Here is a 15,025-nt window from a genome sequence, read left to right as displayed (position 1 = left end):
ACCTCGCTGTCGCAGAACTCGAACGACTCGGTTTCGAGCGGGCATAATGGAGGTAGTGGCGGCGGCGGCGGCGGTAACCCGACGATGACATCCGGATCACCTTCTTCTTCTTCAGCAGCAGCAGCATCAACGCAGACAGCGACGCGGAACCCCGCAGCGCTCTCGAGTGCCTCGCCACGAGGGAACCAGACGTCGCGAAACCAGCACAGAAACTCGCGCAAGTCGACGCCGCGGAATTCAAAGCCTACCATCAATATGTCCGACGGCGGACGTTTCGTGGACTCTGAGTCTGCTCTTACCGAACAGGTGTGTATATGTTTTTTGTTGTCGTTGTATGTGATGAGTGTCATTCTGATTGTTTTGTGTAGTTGTTGCTGTCAACGCCGACCCGCGGCCGACGCAACCAAGTCTCGATATCGCACCTTCTCAACTTCTCGCTCCCGCCGCGCGACTCCCCCCGTCGCCCGCCCCCCACATCCACCCCCTCATGGCAACACCGCAACAACTCCGCGGCCGACAAAGCGCGGTTCGTCAACGCGAACTTCCGCTTCGTCGTCCACCCGAGCGGCGACTACCGCGCGCAGGCGCTCGACCCGGACGTCGTCGTGCCTTGGCATCTTATCTTGCAGGTTCTTGTTTCGAAACATAGGCAGCATGCAAATTGCCCGATCTGCTTGTCTGAGAACCCGGTCGCGCCGCGGATGATGCGCTGCGGCCATATTTTCTGTCTGCCGTGTCTCATGCGCATGCTCGCGTCCGATATGTCGGCTGATGACTCGCAGTCGCAGTCGCAGTCGCAGACGTATCAGCACACGCCCGCGCCTCGAAAACGAAACATCTGCCCTATCTGCCTCGACAGTGTCTCGCTAAGCGACGCGCGCCCCGTGAAATGGATCGAGCACCCCGGCGCCGGCGACGCGTCGAGCGTGCCTGTCGCGGGCCGTGACGTGGTTCTCCGGCTCGTGATGCGCAAGCCCGGCTCGATTCTGGCATTGCCGCGCGACGGCGGCGAGAGACCCGCGAACACGTCTGAGATCCCATGGTATTTCGCCGCGGAGGTGATGCATTACGCGCGGCTGATGAAGGGCACGGAGGAGTACATTGCGGACGAGTTTGCGCGGGAGGTGCGCGAGCTCGAGGTGCAGGAGCAGCAGGACGAGGCTGAGTTTCGGAGCGCGAGTAATAGTAATACTGCCGAGGAGGAGGATGACGCGGAGTGGAATCATCGCGCGATCGAGCGGATTTTCGATACGATGGAGGTTATGCAGGGGATGGGTAACGCGCCTCGACAACAGCAGCAGCAGCAGGGTGAGTCTACGGGAGGGGGAGGGAGTAGGAGCAGCCGGCGGCGGCACAAGAAAGACCGGGACGAGAGCGCGGCGGGTAGTAGTCGCGGCGGGAGCAGCAACAGCAGAAGTCGGAGCACGAGCATGAGCGCCGGCGGCGGGAGTGGAGGCGCGACGGACGCGCCGTATTACTTTTACCAGCCGCGGGACGCGTCGAATTGTTTTCTTTCCGCGCTTGATATTCGGATTCTAAAGACGGCGTTTGGATCGTTTGCGTTGTTCCCGTCGACGGTGCTGGTGCGGGTGGAGAGGATAGTGACGGACCAGGTTGTGGACGAGGAGTTGAAGAAGCGGACAAAGTACCTCGCGCATCTACCTACAGGGTGCCAGTACAGCATCCTGGAGTGCGACTGGACGGACGTGGTCAAGCCCGAGATTCTGCTGCAGTTCAAGGAGGATCTGGATAAGCGGCGCAAGCAGCGGCTCGACAAGGACGCGAGGGAGGAGCGCGCGCGGGTGAAGGCGCTCAAGGAGGAGGAGGAGATGAAGTATCGCACGCACGGTCCGTCTGCAGTTCGCTCGGCGCGGGTGAATAACAGCTACAGCAGCAGCAGCACGTCGCTGCTCTCGGCGTCGCTTGCGGCGGAGGCGGAGAACGATCCGGAGCTGTCGGAAGCGCTGCGGCGGTCGGTGATCGAGGCGTCGCTGATGGGGTACGACGGGGGTGCAGAGGCGCGGGAGAGTAGTAGTTTGCCTAGTAGCGATAGCGCTGCGTGGCCTGCGCTGGGGACGTCTACGGGGAGCGAGTCTGCGCCGTACTCGATGTCTGCGTCGCCGCGCGCAGCAACGGCGGCAGAAGGCGGGGGTAAGACTACGGTGTGGGGAACGCCGGCGGTGGCGTTTTCGCGGGTGGGGAAGGAGATGGGGGTTGAGAAGGAGGAGTGGGAGGAGGAGGAGTGGGATGGATGGGCGGAGGTGTTGGCGGAGAGGGAGAGGGAGAGGGGGAGGGAGAGTGAGGCGGGGATGGTTTCGAATATGGATGGGGTGAAGGATGAGGAGGGGTGGGGTGAAGCGGCTGCGTCGTCGTCGTCGAAGAAGAAGAAGCAGAAGAAGAAGCTGGTGCTGATGTCTACAGGTGGTCAATGGCGGCAGTAGTTCTTCTTGTAATTGAAATGTTCTCATCATCTGTGCTGAAGATCGCGGCTGATGCAGCTGCGTGTCGTCTTCATCCTCGAAGAAGAAGCAGAAGAAGAAGCTGGTGCTGATGTCTACAGGTGGTCAATGGCGGCAGTAGTTCTTCTTGTAATTGAAATGTTCTCATCATCTGTGTTGAAGATCGTGAGCTGATGCAGCTGCGTGTCGTCTTCACCCTCGAAGAAGAAGCAGAAGAAGAAGCTGGTGTTGATGTCTACAGGTGGTCAATGGCGGCAGTAGTTCTTCTGATAATAGAAGATTGTCTGTATTGAAGATTCCCGAAGCGTAGGCTGGACTGCGGCTTGGATGGGTTGGGGTATGAGGTCATAGCCAAAGGATCGTCATGGAGAGATATAAATACGATGAAGCCAGTCCAGAGTTCCTAGACAGACAAGAGGAAGAACTACTTGTGTGTATTTTGTTGGATACGGTCGATATGTCTATTCCTATGATATTCGTGTGCGGTGGTGAGTCTTTAGCTGAGGATCTGTTGAGGATCTGTTGAGGATCTGTTGAGGATCTGTATTGAGGAAGAGCAAGGCTGATCTGGTGATATAGGCACAAACTTCAACGGTCCGCTGAAAGGATACGAAGGGCTGCGAGTGAACTGTCCTAGGTGGTATGTTTACTACTCAGACTATGAGTAGCTCAGACTATGAGTAGGGAAGGAGATAAAGGGCTAACAGCCTATGCAGTCATAATAATAGTGTGATGGCGTTGAAGAAGCGCGAGTTTTTCACGTTTTGCTTTGTTCCAGTCATCCCCACAAACTACGGCAAGGTGAGCCATCTACTTTTTTTTTCTTCTCTAGCGTTGGAAGTGAGTTAGAAGACTGACAAGGTAGACACTACAATGCACAATCTGCCCGTACAGCCGATCGACGAGCGACGGGGAGCTGGAGCAGCTGAAAAATCACGGATAGCAATCACAGCGGGTGATGATGGAGCAAGTGGACGCGCAGCAGTCAGCAGCGGAACGGGAGCGGGACGAGCGGCTGCACGCGCGGGCCGGGGTCGGGTATAATCAGTATCAGCCGAGCACGTACCAGCCGTAGAGGTTATAGTAAGGACGTTATAGTATAAGGTAGATAGTGGTGAATAACAGATTGTATGAAGTTATATACAGGGAAATCTATAGCGAGGGGTGTCTATAGTGGGTGGTCTGGTGCAGTGGCCGGTTTGGTGAGGAGCCAGGCGTAGTCCTTGGCAAATTGCTCGCCAGCAAGGTCGACGAGCTCTTGGCGAGAACTCAGAAAGTTGTGGTCGCGGTAGTCGAACCCAGGGATCACGACTTCGGAGATGAGACAGTGGTCGTGAGTGTCGTCGTCGGGGAGGAGGAAGGAGGCCTTGTAGTCGCCGCCTTCGACGATCCACTGCAGGCGTTCGCCGTTCGCGACGTCGTGGCCGACGACGAAGGTCTCGACGGAGCCGTCGGGGTGGACGAGCACGTAGCGCGCACGGCCGGAGTGCAGGAGGTGGATCGTTCGGCCTTTGTTGCGGTGGAATCTGCCGAGCGGCGAGCGGCGCGTGAGGAGGTAGTAGATGAGCGTCGAGCGGTTGCGTGTGTTGTTGCTGTCATCTTTGCTATCGTCCTTACTGTTGTTGTCGGCGGAGTCGGGCTCGAACGGGCTCGGGAGGGAGATGGGGTCGCGGTCGGTTTCGACAAAGTAGCCGCCTTCGATGTGGGGGAGTAGATTGAGGGCCGAGATAAGTGCAGCGGCGGCCGCGGGTTCTTCGGCGGCCATGGTGATGGGGGAGGAGAGTAGGAGCGAGAGGGCGATAGCTGGGTTGCAGAGCGATAGAGTGAGGATGCTAGAAAAGCAGAGTGCATCACGTGAGATTAGTCACTGAGTAGTAATCGGAGATCAGACGAGACTACGAGTCATTCGTTTAGTTACGTGGACGGCAGCCGTCGGCGAAGTCAATCTCGCTGATCCGACCTGAGTTGATGAGACTGACTGACTACTGAGACCGAGAGTGAAGATGGCAAAAACGGCAGTCAAAAGAGCCCCGCTGGCTGCACTTACTCATGCACTCAGTCTAGAAAAGATGCAGAGAAGTTTTAGGCGGGCGTCGGGCATCCGGTCGAGATGAAGACAAAGCAGAGAAGTGGCGCTCTTAGTCGGCGCACGGTCGCCGCCGCCGCCCGCAGGGACGTAGGGGAGAGGGAGTAGGGTAGTGATGAGTATGAGGTGAGGGAGACAGAAGTGAGCAGCTGATGTGGTAGATGAATAATATAGCAGATTAAATAGAATAGAATAGAATAAGAATAAGAAGAGAAGATAAGGAGAGAAGAGTCAGCGGTGATAAGAAGAAGAAGAGAAGAAGGCAGCACCGACGCGGGCCGCCGGTCGCCCACCAGACCTTTTCATTTTCTTCTTCCACTTCCACTCCTCGCCTGTTTCCGTCCTTTTGTCCCCAAAGCCAACACTCAACTCAACTCAACTCAACTCAACTCAACCGCAGCTGCACAGTTCCTTCAAATTCTAACAAAGAAAGCAAAACTTTAGATAAGAAACAGTGCATTGCTTCAACTTTAATCCCGCCATGGGCGCCGCCAAAAAGCGCCACCTTCGAAGCCATTGCTGTGGCCACCGCCGGGTCCCATTTTTGTTCGAGTAGTGTAGTTGTTGATGATGATGATGATGTTGTTGTTGTTGTTGTTGTTGTTGTTGTTGTTGTGTTATTGTGTTGTTGTTGCTGATAGACAAGGAGACAACTTCACCAGACCTGGGCTTGTGCTTCTTTCTTATCTTTGTCTTAGTCTCGTTATCCTCCTCCTTCGTCCTGGTTCTCCTTCTTCACCTTTTTTTCTTCACTTTTTCCTCACTTTTCTTCACTTTTCTTCATTCATCAATTCATCTTCCGATAAGCCACCGCATCACCACCATCTCCTCTCCTCCCCTTCCCCCTCCCCCTCCCCCTCCCCCCCTCCTATCTCCATCTGCCTGCAAATTTTTCATCTCCTCCCTCGTCTCCACCCCGCCGCCCGCCGGTCGCGCGGCGTACTCAAACCTTAATCCGCCACGCTAAAACACACTAAACCTTAACTAAACCTTATCCCTGCACGCATCTGCTCCAATTTCCGGTCTCCGAACCCTTCTTCCGTCCGCTTTCCGCCTTTGTCTCCACTCTTTGTTATAAATACCCTCCTCTTCCTCTTCTCATCTCTCTCCTCATCCCTCTCCTCTATCAACAGATATCAACAGACATGGCCATCGACCCCCCTCTCCCCCAGGGCGCAGGCTACGGCGTCGTCGTCGGCCTCGGCGCCCTCTTCGCCTTTGGCATGATCCTCACCACCTACCTCCTCAAGCGCTACCAGCACGAAAACATCACCTCCGAAGAATTCTCCACCGCCGGCCGCTCCGTCAAAACCGGCCTGATCGCCTCCGCCGTCGTATCCTCCTGGACCTGGGCGGCCACCCTCCTGCAGTCCTCCGCCGTCGCCTACAAGTACGGTGTCTCGGGCCCGTTCTGGTACGCCTCTGGTGCGACTGTCCAGATCATTCTCTTTGCGACCATCGCCATTGAGCTCAAGAAGCGCGCCCCTGAGGCCCATACCTTCCTCGAAGTCGTCCGCGCCCGCTACGGTCCCATTGGCCATGCTGGTGTGTTCCTCTTGTCCTGTTTATAATATCATTGATCACCGCTAACAATCATAGTCTTCATGTGCTTCGGTCTCTTCACAAACATCCTCGTGACCGCAATGCTTCTCACCGGTGGCTCATCCACCGTCAACGCCCTCACCGGCATGCACCCCGTCGCCTGTTGCTTCCTCCTTCCCCTCGGCGTCATCGTCTACACCCTCTTCGGCGGCATCCGCGCGACCTTCCTCACCGACTACATCCACACCGTCGTCATCCTCGTCATCATCCTCGTCTTCACCTTCTCGACCTACGCCACCAACTCCGACCTCGGCTCCCCCGCCGCCGTCTTCTCCAAGCTCCTCGAGGCCGCAAACACGCACCCCGTCGACGGCAACGCCGAGGGCTCGTACCTCACCATGCGCTCCAAAGAAGGCGCCATCTTCTTCGTCATCAACATCGTCGGCAACTTCGGCACCGTCTTCCTCGACAACGGATACTGGAACAAGGCCATCGCCGCCTCCCCCGCCTCCGCGCTCCCGGGTTACATCCTCGGCGGTGTCGCCTGGTTCGCCATCCCCTGGCTCTGCGCAACCACCATGGGTCTCGCCGCGCTCTCGCTCGAGAGCTCCCCCGCGTTCCCCACCTACCCGAACCGCATGGACCCCGCTGATGTTTCTGCTGGCCTCGTGCTTCCCTACGCCTCGATCGCGCTGCTCGGCAAGGGCGGCGCCGTCGCGACGCTCATCCTCATCTTCATGGCCGTCACCTCGGCCTCGTCCGCCGAGCTGATCGCGGTCTCCTCGATCGGCACCTACGACGTCTACAAGACCTACATCAACCCGCAGGCCTCCGGCCGCCGCCTAATCTTCATCTCCCACTCGTGCGTCATCCTCTACGGCCTCGCGATGGCCGGCTTCTCCGTCGGCCTGCACTACGCCGGCGTCTCGATGGGCTACCTCTACCTGCTCATGGGCGTCATCATCTCCTCCGCCGTCATCCCCGCCACGCTCACTCTGATGTGGGACAAGCAGAACCTGCTCGCGGCCGCGGTCTCGCCCGTGCTCGGCCTCGCCTGCAGTCTGATCGCCTGGCTCGTGACTGCCTCGAAAAAATACGACGGCGTGCTCAACGTCGACACCACGGGCGCGAACGACCCGATGCTTGCTGGTAACGTCGTCGCGCTGCTCTCGCCTATGCTCTTCGTCCCCGTCCTGACCTTGCTCGGCGGCTCACAAAACTACGACTGGGAGTCCATGAAGCAGATCAAAGAAGTCACCGACGACGAACCCCCCGCCACCAGCTACTCCGACGACGACGACGACGACGACCTCGCGGCCGGCACATCCGACAAGGAACTCCGCGCGGAAGCCGAAGCCCTCGCGCTCCAAAAAGCCTCAAAGATCGCGCGCATCCTCACCGTCTTCATGGCGATCTCGCTCCTCGTGCTCTGGCCCATGCCCATGTACGGCTCCCGCTACGTCTTCTCCAAGCGCTTCTTCACCGGCTGGGTCGTCGTCGGCATCATCTGGATCTGGCTCTCGGTCTTCCTCGTCGGCATATACCCGCTCTGGGAGGGCAAGGGCGCGATGCTGCATATGGCGAAGGGCATTTATCGCGACATCACGGGAAAACGCCGCGCGAGCGCGATGAACCCGCATGGCGAGTCGAATGTTGTTGAGGGAATCGATACGTCGCCGTCGGCGGACGAGACCCAGTTCAGCGCGGGCGCAGAGTCAAAAGAGAAGCTGTAGTGTGTTATTTCTACTTCAATTTGTTTGTTTTTTATATCTTGACTTTCTTTATCTTGTAATCTTTCTTACTAAGTAATACTTTCCTTCATTTAACCCTCCTGTTCAAATCTACTGTACACCCCCTCTCTCCACAGAACTTGCGTTCTCCACAGAACCTGCGTACGAACCCACCCCAAGCGAAAATCATGATCGCCCCCACAAACTCGCGACCCTAGCCGACCATGAACCAAACTAGCCGAGTATCTTTTTCTCTTCTGAAAAATTCAAATAGTAGAGTTACCTACTAGAAAAGCATAATCCACTCTTTCCTGCGTCAGCGGCGTCGCCGGCGCCGGCGATCGTTGGTAAGGGTACCCTCCTGCCTAGAAAGCTAAGACGGTGTAGGTATATATGATGTGGCGGCGGGGGATGTGCGTGCGGTGGTCTTTTAGGCGAGGTAGGCGTGTGGGGAGTCTGCTGTTGCGTTTATGGCCGCGGACGAGGCGCCGTCGTCGTCGATTGGGACCGGTTGTAGCTTTGAAAGTACCGAGAAGCGCATGATAATCTCGAGCTGCGTCGACGTTTTGTTAGCATCCATTCTTAATTCAAGAGAGATAAAAAGAAAAGGGGAACATACGGTAGTCACGCACAAAGACACGACAATCAAAACGATGATAATCCAAGTAATCCTCGACATATTCCGCTCCGCAATCGAATCCCCCAAAATATCCGCCAAATCCAAAAAGACCTGGCACCGTTTATTCAAGATCTTGATCCGCGGCTTGATCTCGAGGTACTCGCGCACCATGTCGTAAAACTCCTGCATCCCCGGCTCTGTCTCCCAAAAGAACGTCGGCACGTCGAGAACGCTCGAACTCAGGTTCACTTCAACTCGCAGACCAAACAGTTTCCCCTCGATCTTGAGCAGGTCCTCGCGCGTGAGCCGCGGCGTGGTGCCCAGCAACGCGAGCCGCGCGGGCACGATCTCGAGTTCGCGGATGGTGACGGTTTCCATCTTTGTTTCAAAGTACGAGAGGATCGTCGACTGCGCGATCGCGTGCGACATTGTGAGCTTGCTTTTGACGTTGAGTTTGTTGGAGCGGTGCGCGCGCAGGATGATGAGGTCGTTAAAAATCCGCGAGTTTTCGTTCATCGTGTACTCGAACCTGAACGTCTCGGTCTCGCGGTCGTGTTCGGGGAGGATTCTGCTCATCAGGTTCCCGCCAAACGCGGTCGCGTCGTGGTTCGAAAACATGAAATCAGCCATGATATCGCGCTCCTGCGTCTCGGTGAAATTCCAAAACACGACAACCCCGTAGCCAAACAAAAACAGCTCGGCGCGCTGCGTGCTTTCGTTGTACATGTGCTCCGCGTAGTCCTCGTTGCCGTCGTCGCTGTGGTGGTCGTCGCCAAAGTAGTCGTCGTGGTCGACCTCGCGCGAGTACTGTTGCTGCTCTTGTTGCTCTTGCTGTTCCTGCTCCTGCTGCTCGCTGCTGAACTCGGTGGTCTCCGGGCCGGGTCGGAGTAGTGCTTTGCTGTCGTCGTCTACCGCACTAGTAGGCTCCATCTCCCTCTCATCATTCACCGCGCTCACTCCCCCACTCGCGTCCGCAGCCCTCTTCCCACTCCCGCCAAAATACCCCACCGCCTTCGTCGCCGCCGCGAGCGGGAAATACGCCTCCCTCCTCCCCGACCGCACCCGATACCCATCTTTCCCCGGCACCATCGGCAGTCCGTACGAGAGATACAGCGCGTCGTCGTCGCCGTTGCCTTCGAACCCGAGCGAGTCCACGACGTCGTGCGTTTGCATCGCAAACTTGTTGATCTGCCGCAGATCAAACTCCTCCGCGATATGGTACGCCGTCACGCGCCGCGTGCCTGCGACTGTGGGATGGAGCTCGTTGTAGTGGCCCGCGGGCTCAGGCACGGGTGGGAGGTAGACTACGCGACGACCGGGGCGCCGCTGCGCTTCTTCGTAGTCTTCGTCGCCAATCATGCTCTCGTCGTCCGAGCCCGAGCCGGAGTCGTCGCTGCTGTCGCTCCCGCTGTTTGCGTTGCCGCCGTCCAAGTCATACCGCCGCCCGTAGCCGCTGCTGGTCCCGTTATTTCCATCTTCGTCGTCCTCGTCCTCATCCTCCTCGTCGTCGTGGTAGGCCGTATACCCCGACACGATGCGCCGCCGCGGCTTCGACGTCCGACTTGCCTGGATCATCAACCTCGGGTTCCGCTGCGGCAGCCTCGACTGCATCGGCACATCCTCATACCCACCCCTCCTCGCCCCCGCCCCCGCCACCGCCGTCGTCTGCGCTCTAGTATACACCCCGCGAGGCGCAGACGTGTACGGCGCGAACGACGACGCGGAACTCAGCATCTGCTGCTGACTCTGCTGCTGCGGCGACCGCCGGTGCGAGGACGGGATATCGGACTCGCCGTGCTCAAAAAGCAGGTTGCTCACCGAGATGCTCGAGTATCCGCCCTGCTGCTGCTGCTGCTGCTGCTGCTGACGGGCGAGGCCGCTGCTTGCGGAGCGGAGGAGTTTGCGTGGCGTGCGGAGGAGGGCGGCGGCGGCTGATCCTGCGGCAGAGGGGCGGCGACGGGGTGCGTCTGTGAAAAAGTCCGCGTCGTCGTCGTCGGTGGCGTGGATGTCGTCCCTGTATCGACGAGTAGGGATCTGCGTCTGCCGAAGCAAAGCCTGCTGTCCCCCCGCCGCCGCGCCCGCTGCCGCACCGGACGCGGACGCGGAGGAGGAGGCGGAGGATGCGGTCGAGGAGGCGGTGGAAAGAGCTGCAGAGCCTGATCTGCGGGCGGCAGCGGCGGCGGCGGCGGCTGCTTCTGCGTTTGTGGAGGAGTCGGGACGGACGTCTGTGACGAGGATCGCGGGAGAGCGGTTTGGTGTTAGGCGGGGTGGTGGTGGGCGGTTGTTTGATGCCATTTGTGTATTTCCTTTTTGTTTGTGATCTGTTTTGTCGAGGTTTGATCTGTGGTGCTGTTCACAAATAGAAAGGTTTACAAAAGGTCTCTATATCAAAACAAAAGGAAAACAAGACAGAGACTGAAGAAGCAGAAGCAGGATCAAAACATGAAATCATGAAAAACTCCACCATCTCCCAAACCAGCCCAGCTGCCACCGAAATAAGGTTTTAGGACGTAAACACGAGACCCGTGGGTTTGTAAGAGATGCGGTTTAGAGATGATGAGGAGGATGAGGAGGATGAGTATTATTCTCGATTGAAGAGGGGGTGGAAGTAGTCTGAGATGAGTTGTTGGTTTGTTTGGTGATTGTTGGTGATATTACGTGTATGCCGTTCTAGTTTTCTGAATTTGGGATGGTGGAATGAAATGTCGTGGAATTGATCTTTGGTTTAAACAGCATTCACATGCATTCAGCGCTTTAGAATGCAAGTTCCTCTAATGGTTTGCTTACTGTTGTATATTTCATCTTGTCATTGTCTTGCACAAGAAGAGGGTCGGATGGGTGATATTTCACTAATTGGCTAAACAATACAGTCTACTTCCTCAAAAGTCCTGGTGCTTATCTATATTACTTTCATTGTATTGTATAAAAGTATAGTGTACACACTGCTATCTCCTGCTATCAAACTAATCCAAGCTCGCATAAGTAAATAAATCAACACCCACCCTCTCATCATCATCATCATCACCATCATCAAAGACCCCACCACCCCCAAAAATACTTCAATATATAGACCTCTAACTAAACAGAAAACCTACATCTTCAACCAACAGAATAAAAAAAGACGCAATCGCAATCAGTTACTATTTTTACTCTCAAACAAATTTTTTCTTCCCTCGCGTTCGTAATCGCCACGTCAAGAAAAAAACTGTCGTCGTCGTGTTTCTCAACGCCGCTCGGCAATCACAGTTCCTGATTAGGCAATGATTTGATTTACGCGCCTCATCCACAAACACGAGAAACTAAAGAGAAAGAGAGTATGGTAGATGATATCGATTAATTCCCTGTATAATACAATTTTGTCCTTTAAACAAAAAACATAAACAAAAAACAAGCAAAAACAAAAACGAGAACTAAAACACCGGTTGTATCCAGAACACACAAAAAGAACTAACTATATATATATATATAAAGAAAATAGAGAAAGAAGAAATGTACAGAAAAATGATCGTATAGTAAATAGAGATATAATACCAGCGCTCCGTGATCCCGAGTTCCTGTTTAATGCAGAAATATAAAAAAAAACAGTAGAGTAAAGCCAAACACCGCTGCCGCCGTTCCAGATATATAAACAGATATATAAAAAGTAAATTGTAAAAAACAAAAAAAGAGAAAAAAAAGAGACAAGCGGGCAAAACGAAGAACTTTTTTTGTTTTCGTCATCTTCATGTACATACACTGTAAACTGTCAAACTTTTCGTTCACTCGTGGCTCACGCCGCTGATGTAGTAGCCCGCAAACACGCTCCAGTGGAAATCGCCGAGCAAACAGATGCGGCCTGCGAGGATAGTGAGTTCAGGCGCAACGTCCTTGGCTGCCTGCGATTTTGCCTTGTCTTTATCCTCCTCAGTCGAAGCAGTAGAGCAAGTCTTAATTGCCGCAGCGCCCATGAAGCACGCGCGCACCCGCTTCTCGACGTCTTCCAGAACACGCTTCTCAACAAGCTTGTACACGGTCGAGTAACTCTTCTCGTCCGGTCCGCTCGCGAGGTTCGCGTTCAGCCAGCGCGTCGCGATCCCGATGATTGCGTTCAACGAAGGGCCTTTGCTGGGAAACCGCTCCTTCACGCGGCGCGCAATCTGCAGCGCGATCGACTCGGCGTTGGCGGGCCAGCGCGTGTTGCTGGCGACCGCGGCGGCGGCGGTCGCGGCGGAAGAGGAAGTCGGCGACGTGGTCTCGATGTCGTCGGCGACGAGGATCAGCAGCTCGGATTTGAGCCGGTCAATGTCCTGCTGCGAGGGCGTCGCGCCGGGTTGGCACGAGGCCAGCAGCTGGCGGTAGAGCGTCAGACACTGCAGCAAGCACGAGATCTGGCCGATATCAGACTTGAGCGACCGCAGTCTCGACACATCGAGCGCAAACGTCACCGGAAACTCGTTGCTGCTGCCGCTCACCGCGCTCGCCGCCGACGACGAAAAGAATCCGACAAGACCAGAGACAAAGGCGTCGATGTACGACGGCTTCGAGTCAAAGCTCTCGTACACGCGCTTGTACCAATCAACCGCCTGGCGCACGTCGACCTTGCGCAAAGCAACCCTCTGCGCAAAGTAATCCTGCTCAAACTCGACCGCGGTCTCGACCAAGAGCGGCCGCAGCGTGCGGATCTGGTGGTTGGCCACGTCGAGCTTCATCGCCTCGAGAATCGTAAACACAAGACGCAGGCCCTCGGCGAGCTTGGACGAGTCGTTCGTCGCCGCGCCGTCGACGATGCAGGCTAGCATCTGGTCCACCCACGCGTCGCGCATCGGCGCACAGTGCGACTTGAAGATACCCGCCAGCCACTGCGCGAGCTTGACAAAGTCAAACGCACCGTGTCGCAGCTGCTGCAGCTGCAGCTCGAGATCCAGCACCTGCTCGATCTGCGGGCAGTCCCGCAGCGGAAGCAGGCTGAGCAGGATATCCCGGAGCGAGGACATGATACCGACCAGCTTGCTCCCGGCGTCAATCACCACCGGCGAATCGGACCCGCGCGAGCGCGTGCTGTACGCCGCCACCAGCGCATCGCACTCGTGCGCAACACCGAGCCAGTACTGGTCCGCGAGCGCTTTTTTGTGGCGCCCGCGCTCGCCGTCGAGGTTTGGTCGGAACTGGAGCTGCGGGTCAAAGACAATGTCGTGTCGCAGCTGCGGGTTCTTGAAAATCTCTTGCAGGTCGAGCTCGCGCAGGCCCTGCACGTTCACAGGCGGGACGTTTGCGAGAGCGGGAGGGGAGAGAGTAGGAGCGGTGGAGGTGGTGGTGGTCGAGGTGGAGGAGGAGGTAGAGGAGGAAGGCGGGAAGGGGGCGCGCAGGGAGTCGATGAGTCGCTTGCTGCTGCTGCTGTGCTTGTGGTGGTGGTGTCTGTGAGAGCGGTGGTGGTGACGGTGCTGGTGGCGGCGCTTCTTGGGCGCCCAGTCGTCGATGGCGGAAGGCGCGAGAGTGAGCAGGGAGATGTCGGGGAGAGATTTCGAGCGCATGCGGCGGTAGGCGGTCGGCGGGAGCGGCTCTTTCTGCTCCTTCTGCTGCTGCTGCTGGGCCGGAGCGACAGAGATCTCAGAGTGCGAGTGGCATTCTCGGAGCGAGGGCGAGGGCGAGAGCGAGGGCGAGGGCGCGGGTGAGGGAGTGGGAGAGGCGGGAGTGGAGACCGAGATGGGGACGACGGTAGGAAGAGAGACGACGGACGCGGCCGAGGCCTGGGAGGCAGGGGCGACGACGACGTCTTGGTCGAGCTTGAGGCGTTTGGCGACGGAGCCGGGGACGGTGTAGGAGCGCTTGTTGTCGGTGCGGTCGTCGGCGGTGGACGCGGCTGCTGAGGAGGAGGATGAGGAGGATGTGGTGGTGGAAGAGGCGGTGGTGGACGGAGGGGTGGTGGTGGCAGCGGCGGCAGAGGCGGCGGCGGCGGCGGCAGCAGCAGCGGCGGGCTCGAGGTCGCAGGTCTGGTAGTTCATGGCGGGGCAGTCTGTGGCAGCGGCGGCAGCGGCAGCGGCGAGCAGGGAGGAGCGTCGGCGCGGGTTCGGATGGGGATGTACGGCGACGGCATGCTGGACGACGGGCTGCTGCGGGGGCTGCTGGGGTTGCTGCTGCTGCTGCTGAGGGGAGGCATGTGAGTGTTGTCTGGAGTCCATGGTGCTGAGTCGCTCAGCGGGGGGGAGGAGGGGGGGTAGATGGAGCGGTAGACGACAGGAGATACGATAGAGGAAGAAGCAGGCGGAGAAGATATGGGGAAGCAGAGAAGAGAGCCGGTGGAGGGTGGGACTGGCTTTGCTTATATTTCTCGTGATGGGCCGCGCGCGTGACGAGCGCAGAGTCGCGGACGAGTCGCAGGTCCGACGCCACGCAGGCGACACAGAGTCGCGCGAGATGAAAAGAGATTTTTTTCTTTTATTTTGTTTGGTTGATGTTGGCTGAGGGACTCGTGAAGACATCGCCACCGCCGTTCAACGCCGACCGCCGGCTTGCCCGCTTGCGGCATCTCTGTGCTTGCGGTTCCAGGGCACGCGGAGCACGGACGGCGACAGCGACTTGAGATGATGGGTGTTGGTAATGGTGATGATAG

General features: G+C 57.2%; 6 protein-coding genes across 6 annotated transcripts; 3 read left to right on the top strand and 3 right to left on the bottom strand.

Annotated features, from left to right (window-relative positions):
• The first annotated feature begins 102 nt into the window (after nt 1-102).
• BZA70DRAFT_275084 (uncharacterized protein) lies at nt 103-2,465 on the top strand. The gene is made up of 2 exons (XM_064912086.1): nt 103-306; nt 369-2,465. The coding sequence occupies exons 1-2, from the start codon at nt 256-258 to the stop codon at nt 2,439-2,441; spliced, it is 2,124 nt and encodes a 707-aa protein (XP_064769822.1). The 5' UTR covers nt 103-255; the 3' UTR covers nt 2,442-2,465.
• A 336-nt stretch (nt 2,466-2,801) lies between these two features.
• On the top strand, nt 2,802-3,599 carry BZA70DRAFT_275080 (uncharacterized protein). Its single transcript, XM_064912085.1, has 4 exons — nt 2,802-2,947; nt 3,039-3,099; nt 3,176-3,260; nt 3,325-3,599. Exons 1-4 carry the CDS (start codon nt 2,824-2,826, stop codon nt 3,400-3,402), a joined length of 348 nt encoding a protein of 115 aa, XP_064769821.1. The 5' UTR covers nt 2,802-2,823; the 3' UTR covers nt 3,403-3,599.
• Nucleotides 3,600-3,627: 28 nt separating this feature from the next.
• BZA70DRAFT_288245 (RmlC-like cupin domain-containing protein) lies at nt 3,628-4,224 on the bottom strand (the record flags this gene model as incomplete). Its single annotated transcript, XM_064914018.1, has 1 exon — nt 3,628-4,224. One exon carries the CDS (start codon nt 4,222-4,224, stop codon nt 3,628-3,630), a length of 597 nt encoding a protein of 198 aa, XP_064769820.1.
• A 1,344-nt stretch (nt 4,225-5,568) lies between these two features.
• BZA70DRAFT_294174 (Sodium:solute symporter family-domain-containing protein) lies at nt 5,569-7,897 on the top strand. The gene is made up of 2 exons (XM_064914431.1): nt 5,569-6,090; nt 6,145-7,897. The coding sequence occupies exons 1-2, from the start codon at nt 5,691-5,693 to the stop codon at nt 7,818-7,820; spliced, it is 2,076 nt and encodes a 691-aa protein (XP_064769819.1). The 5' UTR covers nt 5,569-5,690; the 3' UTR covers nt 7,821-7,897.
• Nucleotides 7,898-10,068, bottom strand: BZA70DRAFT_255441 (uncharacterized protein). The gene is made up of 2 exons (XM_064910781.1): nt 8,437-10,068; nt 7,898-8,370 (listed from the first exon to the last, which is right to left on the bottom strand). Exons 1-2 carry the CDS (start codon nt 10,045-10,047, stop codon nt 8,248-8,250), a joined length of 1,734 nt encoding a protein of 577 aa, XP_064769818.1. The 5' UTR covers nt 10,048-10,068; the 3' UTR covers nt 7,898-8,247.
• A 1,651-nt stretch (nt 10,069-11,719) lies between these two features.
• BZA70DRAFT_275072 (T-complex protein 11-domain-containing protein) lies at nt 11,720-14,717 on the bottom strand. The gene has a single exon (XM_064912084.1). It carries the CDS (start codon nt 14,592-14,594, stop codon nt 12,195-12,197), a length of 2,400 nt encoding a protein of 799 aa, XP_064769817.1. The 5' UTR covers nt 14,595-14,717; the 3' UTR covers nt 11,720-12,194.
• Between the last annotated feature and the right edge of the window lie 308 nt (nt 14,718-15,025).

Source organism: Myxozyma melibiosi (assembly GCF_037950935.1).
Source record: "Myxozyma melibiosi strain Phaff 52-87 chromosome Unknown BZA70scaffold_2, whole genome shotgun sequence".
Lineage (NCBI taxonomy): Eukaryota > Fungi > Ascomycota > Lipomycetes > Lipomycetales > Lipomycetaceae > Myxozyma > Myxozyma melibiosi.
The sequence above is the reverse complement of the archived record's forward strand: the minus strand, read 5'-3'. Positions and strand labels throughout refer to the sequence as shown.

Excerpts from the sequence above, each read along its gene's own strand:
- BZA70DRAFT_275084 (XM_064912086.1), top strand. The coding sequence starts at position 256 with ATGTCCGACGGCGGACGTTTCGTGGACTCTGAGTCTGCTCTTACCGAA. Across the intron at positions 307-368 it reads AGTCTGCTCTTACCGAACAG|TTGTTGCTGTCAACGCCGAC; the intron begins GTGTGTATATGT and ends TGTTTTGTGTAG.
- BZA70DRAFT_275080 (XM_064912085.1), top strand. The coding sequence starts at position 2,824 with ATGGAGAGATATAAATACGATGAAGCCAGTCCAGAGTTCCTAGACAGA. Across the intron at positions 2,948-3,038 it reads TATGATATTCGTGTGCGGTG|GCACAAACTTCAACGGTCCG; the intron begins GTGAGTCTTTAG and ends CTGGTGATATAG. Across the intron at positions 3,261-3,324 it reads TCCCCACAAACTACGGCAAG|ACACTACAATGCACAATCTG; the intron begins GTGAGCCATCTA and ends CTGACAAGGTAG.
- BZA70DRAFT_294174 (XM_064914431.1), top strand. The coding sequence starts at position 5,691 with ATGGCCATCGACCCCCCTCTCCCCCAGGGCGCAGGCTACGGCGTCGTC. Across the intron at positions 6,091-6,144 it reads CGGTCCCATTGGCCATGCTG|TCTTCATGTGCTTCGGTCTC; the intron begins GTGTGTTCCTCT and ends TAACAATCATAG.
- BZA70DRAFT_255441 (XM_064910781.1), bottom strand. The coding sequence starts at position 10,047 with ATGCAGTCGAGGCTGCCGCAGCGGAACCCGAGGTTGATGATCCAGGCA. Across the intron at positions 8,371-8,436 it reads TGTCTTTGTGCGTGACTACC|CTCGAGATTATCATGCGCTT; the intron begins GTATGTTCCCCT and ends ACGTCGACGCAG.
- BZA70DRAFT_275072 (XM_064912084.1), bottom strand. The coding sequence starts at position 14,594 with ATGGACTCCAGACAACACTCACATGCCTCCCCTCAGCAGCAGCAGCAG.